Source organism: Oncorhynchus gorbuscha, linkage group LG01 (assembly GCF_021184085.1).
Source record: "Oncorhynchus gorbuscha isolate QuinsamMale2020 ecotype Even-year linkage group LG01, OgorEven_v1.0, whole genome shotgun sequence".
Taxonomy (NCBI): Eukaryota; Metazoa; Chordata; class Actinopteri; order Salmoniformes; family Salmonidae; genus Oncorhynchus; species Oncorhynchus gorbuscha.
This window is the reverse complement of record NC_060173.1, coordinates 9,979,789-9,990,855: the sequence shown is the minus strand read 5'-3', so window position 1 is coordinate 9,990,855 and position 11,067 is coordinate 9,979,789. Positions and strand designations below refer to the sequence as shown.

General features: G+C 41.0%; 1 protein-coding gene across 3 annotated transcripts in view; it reads left to right on the top strand.

Annotated features, from left to right (window-relative positions):
• Positions 1-43: 43 nt before the first annotated feature.
• LOC124032365 (uncharacterized protein C3orf20-like) overlaps positions 44-11,067 on the top strand; it is a 23,069-nt gene continuing 12,045 nt past the window's right edge. For 2 of the 3 annotated variants that reach the window (XR_006838264.1, XM_046344725.1), the window contains exons 1-11: positions 44-453; positions 543-637; positions 1,178-1,752; positions 2,701-2,757; positions 3,621-3,720; positions 3,990-4,232; positions 4,513-4,662; positions 5,862-5,976; positions 8,708-8,833; positions 9,537-9,641; positions 9,833-9,995. Coding sequence is in view for 2 of the 3 variants with exons in the window: in XM_046344725.1 (XP_046200681.1) it covers positions 373-453; positions 543-637; positions 1,178-1,752; positions 2,701-2,757; positions 3,621-3,720; positions 3,990-4,232; positions 4,513-4,662; positions 5,862-5,976; positions 8,708-8,833; positions 9,537-9,641; positions 9,833-9,995 (1,810 nt within the window). In the remaining variant the exon portion in view is untranslated. The remainder of the gene's footprint in view (positions 454-542; positions 638-1,177; positions 1,753-2,700; positions 2,758-3,620; positions 3,721-3,989; positions 4,233-4,512; positions 4,663-5,861; positions 5,977-8,707; positions 8,834-9,536; positions 9,642-9,832; positions 9,996-11,067) is intronic. The other variant, XM_046344732.1, reaches the window with a different exon arrangement.

Here is an 11,067-nt window from a genome sequence, read left to right as displayed (position 1 = left end):
GCGCACTGGGTGACCGCGACCTCCTTGTGCCGCATTACTCGTTTTTGCAAAATATCAAGCGCTCAAGCCGCAATCTATTTTTAGAAGCCGTGGTTTGTATTGTCTGTGTTATGCTTTCAGATTGTTGCCATGAGTCGATCATTTCTGGTGCGTAAACTCTTTTGGAGACGGGCCGGGCGCAGTGTGTGTATCCAAGCAACAAGCTTCAGCAAACTCAAAGGGATAAAGGTTACATTTACAGTAGATGAACGCGGAGGTGGATTGTCGAACATTATTCACGCACCCAGTGCAAGCTTGGAGATTCTACTGGGATTCAAATGTTTGTTTTTAAACACCAGATGTAGATAATGTGGGAAGTTAATCAACACTTTTATGGAGAGTATAACTGACTGGAATTATTTGCAAATGACGATGACAGATTTTAGACCCGGACCTCTGTATTTCTTTGATCAGGTAACCCAATAAATATACTATTTATTATTACTATATCATGCAACAGAGGAAACTGGGATAATGGATAATAATTTTCACAACTTCTTCAGCCAACAGGACGGGGACATAGGAAGCGCCCCAGAATGCCCTTGGAGCATTGCTTTGATCTGGCAAATGTGGGCGTGCGCTTGGCAACAGTCAAAAGGTAGGCTAAACTCATATAGACTTTATACATGTTGGTGTAACGGATGTGAAATGGATAGCTTAGTTAGCGGTGTTTGCGCTAAATAGCATGTCAATCGGTGACGTCACTTGCTCTGAGACCTTGAAGTAGTAGTTCCCCTTGCTCTGCAAGGGCCGCGGCTTTTGTGGAGCGATGGGTAACGATGCTTCGTGGGTGACTGTTGTTGATGTTTGCAGAGGGTCCCTGGTTCGCGCCCGGGTATGGGTGAGGGGACGGTGGACGGGGAAATTCCAGTCATCGGGGGCCTGATTGGTGTACCGCTTTTCCCTCTATCCCTAGCAAACACAGCTGATTTAACTACTTGCATTTTGAACTGAATATCATGATTAGTTGATTATTGGATTCTGGTGTGTCAGCCAGGGCTGGGGAAAAAGTGTGACATCAATCAGACCCAAGCCAGAGTTGCCCAAGCCAGAATTTTATGTCTGTTTTGTGTGTGCTTGACTTAATATTTATAAATAAACAAATCTTTATTTCAATACTTTCTATTCTAATTTATAGCCTATGCGCTCACAGTGAGTGCGTTAACGATGACAAATATGATGCAAAGAATGAAGACAATGCACACAAAGTGCAAAATAAACCCTCTACCACTGGTAAACCAGATACCTGGCCCTCTATCAACGGATCGTTGGACATGGGTGGTGATGAGAGGAATCCGGAGGCCGCGGCCGTGCCAGCAGACTGGTTAGATGACATGGACCCGATGGATGCATACAAGCATATCGCCCCTCAGTTGTTGAGCGAGTTGGGGAGTGTGCTTTTGCAGTATGAAGGGAGCGAGGAGGGATGTATTCCACACGGCCTCGTGAACGTTCTGAATTACTCATGGAAGGATTTGACCGCAGGGGCAGTTTATGTCAAACCATCTTGGAAGTTGGGTGTCGGCAGCGGGGGTGGTGATGGAGGGAAACCTCGCAAGTCGAAGGGCTTCATGAATTTCGATGAGACTCTTCGGCAGATGGCGGGAAAGAGAAAGACAAAACAGAAACCGTCCAAGGTGGAAAATGGGTCTGAGAAACAGCCTCAAGACTCCAATTTGCGCAAAAGATCGTCAGTTTCCCATGCACAAAAAGGTGAACCCTCAACATGAACTCGTCAGCACTCACCCACTGAATTAGTTGACATCTTTTCTAATAGGAAGTCAAATTATGACTTTGAAAAAAGTCTCACATTTACACAGTACAATTCCCCAGGCCATCTACTTTAATTAACCAAACTCACCATGGCCACTTTAGACCTGGGATAAGTAATAAAATTGGTCTTAAACATTAAACCACCTATATTAAGTCATTGCTGTCAAAAATATAAGACATTCCTGCTTGTGGGAGAGGCTAGGTTGGTTTACAAGAGAGATTGTTGGTCTACAGGCCACAGGTGTTTATAAAAGGCCTTAGTCAGTGAATCAGTTAAAACCAGTTCCTGCCTTTTGACTTTCCCTGCTTAATAATTCACTCACACTCATCTGGGGTATTATGGGTATTACTGAGACAATGGGTGGATGCTTCTCTTGGAAGCTCCTCCTTAGTCCTATAAGTGAACATTTAACAATACATGAAGTCTAGTGTTCAGGAAATACATGTAAACTAGTGTTCAGGAAATAAATGTAAACTAGTGTTCAGGAAATACATGTAAACTAGTGTTCAGGAAATACATGTAAACTAGTGTTCAGGAAATAAATGTAAACTAGTGTTCAGGAAATACATGTAAACTAGTGTTCAGGAAATAAATGTAAACTAGTGTTCAGGAAATAAATGTAAACTAGTGTTCAGGAAATAAATGTAAACTAGTGTTCAGGAAATACATGTAAACTAGTGTTCAGGAAATACATGTAAACTAGTGTTCATGAAATACATGTAGGTTAGTGTTCAGGAAATACATGAAGTCTAGTGTTCAGGAAATACATGTAAACTAGTGTTCAGGAAATACATGCAGGCTAGGGTTGAGGAAATACATGTAAACTATTGTCTTTTGTATCCAAGATGACATTCCCATCAAGCTGTTTTTCAACAATTTCCTTCCAGCTCATGTGACCACAACTATAAGTTTCTCCATCTCTTCAAAAACCTATGAAGAGCAAGGTAGGACATTACCACACACACTATGTTACTCCTAGACATTTATATGCAGACGATATACCTGATTAGGGGCTCCCAAGTGACGAAAGGGTCTAAGGCACTGCATCTCAGTGCTAGAGGCATCACTACAGACACCCTGGTTCGAATCTGGTATTGTGATTGGGAGTCCCATTTGGCGGCTCACAATTGGCCCTGCGTCTTCCAGGTTTGGCCGGGGTGTAGGTCGTCATTGTAAATAAAAATTTGTTCTTAATTAACTGACTTGCCTAGTTAAAAAAAAAAATATATATATATATATATAAAAACTGTACGGTATAGAGCAGTAGTAGTGCTGCCTTCGCTTTATCAGCTTTATCTAGCAACTGAGCCACAGCTGGAACCCAAAGCCAAGGTCGTGGGTTCAATTCCCGCAGGGAACACACACTCATAAAATAAATGTATGTGCTCACTGTACTGCAAGTAACTTTGGATGAAAAACAATTTGCTACGTGGCACAAGTTATCATATCATTTGACTTAGTGTGTGGTAGATGGACATCTAATGTAGCCACATTGTGCCCTTGAGCAATGCCCTTAACCTCAAAACATGCTCTCCATTCAGGGGCCGCTAACTGCACCCTCCATTCAGGGGCCGCTAACTGCACCCTCCATTCAGGGGCCGCTAACTGCACCCTCCATTCAGGGGCCGCTAACTGCACCCTCCATTCAGGGGCCGCTAACTGCACCCTCCATTCAGGGGGCCGCTGACTGCACTACGGCTTGACACTGTGCTTCTATTTACTGTGTGTGGGGGGGTGTTCAGAACAAAAATATCCATTATTCGCTGTAGCATATGGACAATAAAGTTGTATTGTATGGTACATGCAGGTTGGATCGTCCAGCCTAAGGAACCAACCCATGAGGAACCTCAGTGGACTAAGCTGTGTCATTGGGTGGTAGAGAGGCTGCAACTGGCTAGGATACCTATGTAAGAACTTCTATTCTACTCTATTATGTTGTAGAAATCCTCACTGTGTTATTAGCCATGTTATAATCCCCACCAAAACAGGTTAATCGCATTGGTGCGATGCATGTTTGACATTCATGCCAGCGACCTGGGTTCACTTCCCTGCTGGTACCTACAATGTTGTATTATATTTCCACAGCTTTTCCTGCAGCACAACATATCCCCATGTCACCCTAATGGCTTTTTCAATTACTTTGAGTGTGCCAATTTGTCCATGTGTATGATTACAGTATGACTTCATTTAGAAAACAGACAACAGAGCAGGCAGAGAGTGGGCTGAACAAACCACCCATCCTCCGTCACTATGGGGATGCCAAGCCACACTTTAAACACCAGAAGAAGACAGGAGGAGGAAGCGGAGGAGGAGGCAAGACCTGGCCTTACCCTCAGATACCAGAGGTGAACCAGGAGGACCAGGATTCACCGCGTCAGAAACTACACTACAGGATCAATGATGGTTCCTCCTTCCTATAGTATCCTTTCTCACGTTTCCAACTAAAGCTGATTCATTCCTGGATGTTACTTCGCTACTGACCTCATTCACTAATCTTCACAGATCTGACAGCACTAGGTATGGGAAAGCTATATGAGAGAAACTAAAAACCAGTTGTCTGAGATCTGTGAAGGCAAGGAATCAGGGGAATGGGCAGGGAACATCTTCCTAAAATTAAACTCATCAATGATGTTTAAATCTCTAATATCTAAATCTAAATGGGTTAACCTAGCCGTCGCCTTGACCTTGACCCTTCCCAGCTACCCGTCTGGTTTTGTAGCAGTGTGTCAGAGCCACTCTGGTCTGTCCTGTGGAGGGTTCTATACTAATGTGTTCAGTGACCAACTCAGCGCTGTTACACTGGCCAGCATCACCGCAGTAGGACGGGGCACCGTCACACACCCACTCAGGTAAACACATGGTAAATGGTTAAAGATTGAACAGAATTGTCAAACAGTAAAGTTAACAGAAATAGGGGCACTAAGAACAGTATGTACAGTATCTGACTCGAAGGCCCAATTTAGTTGTACTAATGAATTAATTGAGCTGAGCTAGGTTCCTAGTTCACATAAAGCTGACACATGCTTCCCAGTCGAAACAGTTCACGCATATATTAACAGTTTGTGACGTTGTTGTTCGTCCCCCCCCCCGGCAGTTCTTGCACACAACACTGTTTTTTTGAGGCAAGTCGTAGTTCAGTAGCCGATGTCTACGTCCCATCGACGATGATTGGTCAACACTACTATTCCTAGTAGGAGTGGGAACATTTTTTGCACTTGAGAAATACTGCACCAAACATCTTAGCTAGATTTAAAATTGCTCAACTATAAATGTCAAAATGAATGACAGATGTCTTGATTTATCTTAGATTATCTTGGACTATTTTGAGGAAGTGGTTTCTGGCTATGTTGTTGCTACGGTGGCTCAAGATTGTCTAACAATAGTAATATTAATATTACTAGTAGTAATAGTAATATTTGTACTTGTTTTTAAAGCCAAGGTGTTTCGGGAGTATGCGAGCACAGACGGCAATAGCCAAGTTCTGCTAGGAGCAAACCGAACCTCTGCATGAGGAAGCCTTAAATTGGGATCAGTGGATTACTACTGGTTAGGGTGAGGCGTAGATCACATGAAAGGGATCATTAACACAGGAGGTTGGTGGCAGCTTAATTGAGGAGGACGGGCTCGTGGTAATGACTGGAGGAGAATCGGCGGAATGGTATCAAATACATCAAACACGTGGTTTCCGTGGTTTCCGCGGTTTCCATGGTTTCCATGCCATTCCATTCGTTCCGTTCCAGACATTATTATGAGCCGTTCTCCCCTCAGCAGCCTCCACTGGTCTTTAATCAATGGATCCACAGGGATTATGTTAGCTGGCAGTGAACACCTTCTGTGGTCCTTCTGTAGCTCAGTTGGTAGAGCATGGCGCTTGTAATGCCAGGGTAGTGGGTTCGATCCCCGGGACCACCCATACGTAGAATGTATGCACACATGACTGTAAATCGCTTTGGATATTATTATTAACACGGTGTGCTTATTGTGAGTATGTCTGCTGTGACTAAAGCAGACATGGATGGATCTAATTGCGAACTGTTGTTGTCTGTAGTGGGACTGTTACTGCTGTGTGGGATCAGCGTGGTGGGATGACGTGTGACCCAGAAGGAGCTGTCACTAAGGAGTGGACCTGGCAGATTGGGGTTAAGGAGAGGATAGTCATTCAGGTGAGAACCAGGGTTCCCATGGGGTCAACAGTTCAGTCAATACAGGATATAGCTCAATGTAAATGAGCAAATGTATGTTCATAGTTGTCTTTTTAATCTGACCCCTCACCTAATTTAAGGTAAAGTAAAGAAACTAAGAGTAAGCTAATTAAGCAATAAGGCCCGAGGAGGTGTGGTGTACGGTCTGATATCATCATTCAGGGCTTGATCCACCCAGTTTATAATAGGCTATAGCCCAGTTTAGTCTACAACTACTGTTTGTAATCCCCAACGATGTAAGGCCCTTCACTGACAAACTCAGTCAAGAAGAAGAGGAAGTCCCTGTTGCTGGGCAACGCCGTCATATGATAGCCTCTGGGACAGCAGTACGGGGGCTTGTAACAAAGCAGGGGACGTGGGGCATGACGACGTTACCCACGGATACTGTGATACTCCAACGACGTCATCATGACTGATCGCTCCATTTCAGTTCTAAAGTGGGCTATTTGCCTCTATTGTAATCATCACTTCCAATAGAGGAACAGCCTTCAAGTACATTTATCATCAGAGGTGAGAATTTAGTTATGCCCATTAGGAATCTCTCTTGTGGTTTAGTCAGGATTAAGATAGGATTACAATAGGATTAGGATAGGATTAAGATAGGATTACAATAGGATTAGGATAGGATTACAATAGGATTAGGATAGGATTAAGATAGGATTACAATAGGATTAAGATAGGGTTACAATAGGATTAGGATAGGGTTTAGTTAGGATTAAGATAGGATTACAATAGGATTAGGATAGGGTTTAGTTAGGATTAAGATAGGGTTACAATAGGATTAGGATAGGATTAAGATAGGGTTACAATAGGATTAGGATAGGGTTTAGTTAGGATTAAGATAGGATTACAATAGGATTAGGATAGGGTTTAGTTAGGATTAAGATAGGATTACAATAGGATTAGGATAGGATTAAGATAGGGTTACAATAGGATTAGGATAGGATTAAGATAGGATTACAATAGGATTAGGATAGGATTAAGATAGGATTACAATAGGATTAGGATAGGATTAAGATAGGATTACAATAGGATTAGGATAGGATTAAGATAGGATTACAATAGGATTAGGATAGGATTCAGATAGGATTACAATAGGATTAGGATAGGATTCAGATAGGATTACAATAGGATTAGGATAGGATTAAGATAGGATTACAATAGGATTAGGATAGGGTTTAGTTAGGATTAAGATAGGGTTACAATAGGATTAGGATAGGATTAAGATAGGGTTACAATAGGATTAGGATAGGGTTTAGTTAGGATTAAGATAGGATTACAATAGGATTAGGATAGGGTTTAGTTAGGATTAAGATAGGATTACAATAGGATTAGGATAGGGTTTAGTTAGGATTAAGATAGGATTAGGATAGGGTTTAGTTAGGATTAAGATAGGAATAGGATAGGATTAGGATAGGGTTTAGTTAGGATTAAGATAGGGTTACAATAGGATTAGGATAGGATTAAGATAGGATTACAATAGGATTAGGATAGGGTTTAGTTAGGATTAAGATAGGAATAGGATAGGATTAGGATAGGGTTTAGTTAGGATTAAGATAGGGTTACAATAGGATTAGGATAGGATTAAGATAGGGTTAAAATAGGATTAGGATAGGGTTTAGTCAGGATTAAGATAGGATTAAGATAGGATTAAGATAGGGTTTAGTCAGGATTAAGATAGGATTACAATAGGATTAGGATAGGATTAAGATAGGATTACAATAGGATTAGGATAGGGTTTAGTTAGGATTAAGATAGGGTTAAAATAGGATTAGGATAGGGTTTAGTCAGGATTAAGATAGGATTACAATAGGATTAGGATAGGATTAAGATAGGATTACAATAGGATTAGGATAGGGTTTAGTTAGGATTAAGATAGGATTACAATAGGATTAGGATAGGGTTTAGTTAGGATTAAGATAGGATTACAATAGGATTAGGATAGGGTTTAGTCAGGATTAAGATAGGGTTAAAATAGGATTAGGATAGGGTTTAGTTAGGATTAAGATAGGATTAGGATAGGGTTTAGTCAGGATTAAGATAGGATTAAGATAGGGATAAAATAGGATTAGGATAGGGTTTAGTTAGGATTAAGATAGGAATAGGATAGGATTAGGATAGGGTTTAGTTAGGATTAAGATAGGGTTACAATAGGATTAGGATAGGATTAAGATAGGATTACAATAGGATTAGGATAGGGTTTAGTTAGGATTAAGATAGGAATAGGATAGGATTAGGATAGGGTTTAGTTAGGATTAAGATAGGGTTACAATAGGATTAGGATAGGATTAAGATAGGGTTAAAATAGGAATAGGATAGGGTTTAGTCAGGATTAAGATAGGATTAAGATAGGATTAAAATAGGATTAGGATAGGATTAAGATAGGGTTAAAATAGGATTAGGATAGGGTTTAGTCAGGATTAAGATAGGATTAAGATAGGATTAAAATAGGATTAGGATAGGATTAGGATAGGGTTAAAATAGGATTAGGATAGGGTTTAGTTAGGATTAAAATAGGATTAGGATAGGGTTTAGTTAGGATTAAGATAGGAATAGGATAGGGTTTAGTTAGGATTGAGATAGGATTAGGATAGGGTTTAATTAGGATTAGGATAGGGTTTAGTTAAGATTACGATATATTTAAGGGAAGTGGCATTCCATAACTTTTCGTTGTTTTCTTATTTTTTCCCAGGTGTCTGATCAGATCTCAGTACGGATGTTGAGCGGTACCTGTACCACCCTCAGCTTTAAGAGTCAGAATGAGAGTGTCCAGCTACCACTTTCCCCCCTGCCCAACATCACCCCAACTAAAGAAGTGGTGAGAAAACACTGTGACGATAATATATTAGAGCTATTTCAGGCTTAATGTGTTGATGATGGTTGGTGATGGCCAAATCTGATTGGTGTACGGTTGGTGACTGGTGAATCTGATTGGTGAACGGTTGGTGACTGGTGAACGGTTGGTGACTGGTGAATCTGATTGGTGAACGGTTGGTGACTGGTGAATCTGATTGGTGAACGGTTGGTGACTGGTGAACGGTTGGTGACTGGTGAATCTGATTAGTGAACGGTTGGTGACTGGTGAACGGTTGGTGACTGGTGAATCTGATTGGTGAACGGTTGGTGACTGGTGAATCTGATTGGTGAACGGTTGGTGACTGGTGAATCTGATTGGTGAATGGTTGGTGACTGGTGAATCTGATTGGTGAACGGTTGGTGACTGGTGAATCTGATTGGTGAACGGTTGGTGACTGGTGAACGGTTGGTGACTGGTGAATCTGATTGGTGAACGGTTGGTGACTGGTGAACGGTTGGTGACTGGTGAATCTGATTGGTGAACGGTTGGTGACTGGTGAATCTGATTGGTGAACGGTTGGTGACTGGTGAATCTGATTGGTGAACGGTTGGTGACTGGTGAATCTGATTGGTGAACGGTTGGTGACTGGTGAATCTGATTGGTGAACGGTTGGTGACTGGTGAATCTGATTGATGATTTGTATGAGTCGTGTGCTGTCTTCCAGGCCTGTCTGCAGACTGAGGGGGCGTTCACCTCTCTGGCAGCCCAGGAGCTCTCCCTGAGTAAGAAGCACCAGAAGAACCAGGGCCAGCCCATAGACACCAAGAGGGTAAGAGACGTTAAAGAGGATCTATCGCATGTATTTAACTAAGTAGCTCTTGGAGAACACATATTTTACAATAACGACCTGGCTAAGAGAACGTCAGTTAGGATTTCGTCTCATTGAGTGGTGTTTCCAATGTCTGTACTAGTCTCTCTTGACCAACATTCATACACAAGGAGATTTTGATTATGACCCAGGTGTCAGTGCGTTCCAGTGAGGTGCTACAGGAGGTGGAGAAGCTGGAAGAACCCTGTCTCTTCAGGAGAGGAGGAGGGCGGGCGGGACGAGAGCTGAAAAGACTCCAGAGGAGAATATGTCATATCCTGGACGACTGGCTGGACTTCTACCGGGTCACCACAGGTACACAAGGTTTTATTTAAATGTGTTTATTATAGACATTAATTATTATCTTTTACAATAACAGGTCAAGGGGTGAAGAGTTCTCTCACGTGGTCCACTGAAGCTTTTTTTCTAAATCTTATTTAATAAAGTACTTACGATATAAATATGTCTATAGCGCAACACGTCCTGATATTAGTACCAACGGAAATAAACACAGAAACCATTCAGCCAGTTTGACGAGTTCTTCACATGGAAAATACAATGAAGCTGTACAGGTGTGTCCACATAAACGTGGTTCAGTACAGCATCGTGATTACTTTCCAGTTCTTAGTTACATATGTCATCTCCTTAGTTACATATGTCATCTCCTTAGTTACATATGTCATCTCCTTATTTACATATGTCATCTTAGTTACATATGTCATCTCCTTTGTTACATATGTCATCTCCTTAGTTACATATGTCATCTCCTTAGTTACATATGTCATCTTAGTTACATATGTCATTTCCTTTGTTACATATGTCATCTCCTTTGTTACATATGTCATCTCCTTAGTTACATATGTCATCTCCTTAGTTACATATGTCATCTTAGTTACATATGTTATCTCCTTAGTTACATATGTTATCTCCTTAGTTACATATGTCATCTTAGTTACATATATCATTTCCTTAGTTACATATGTCATCTCCTTAGTTACATATGTCATCTCCTTTGTTACATATGTCATCTCCTTTGTTACATATGTCATCTCCTTAGTTACATATGTCATTTCCTTTGTTACATATGTCATCTCCTTAGTTACATATGTAATTTCCTTTGTTACATATGTCATCTCCTTTGTTACATATGTCATCTTAGTTACATATGTCATCTCCTTAGTTACATATGTCATCTCCTTAGTTACATATGTCATCTCCTTAGTTACATATGTCATCTCCTTAGTTACATATGTCATCTTAGTTACATATGTCATTTCCTTTGTTACATATGTCATCTCCTTTGTTACATATGTCATCTCCTTAGTTACATATGTCATCTCCTTAGTTACATATGTCATCTTAGTTACATATGTTATCTCCTTAGTTA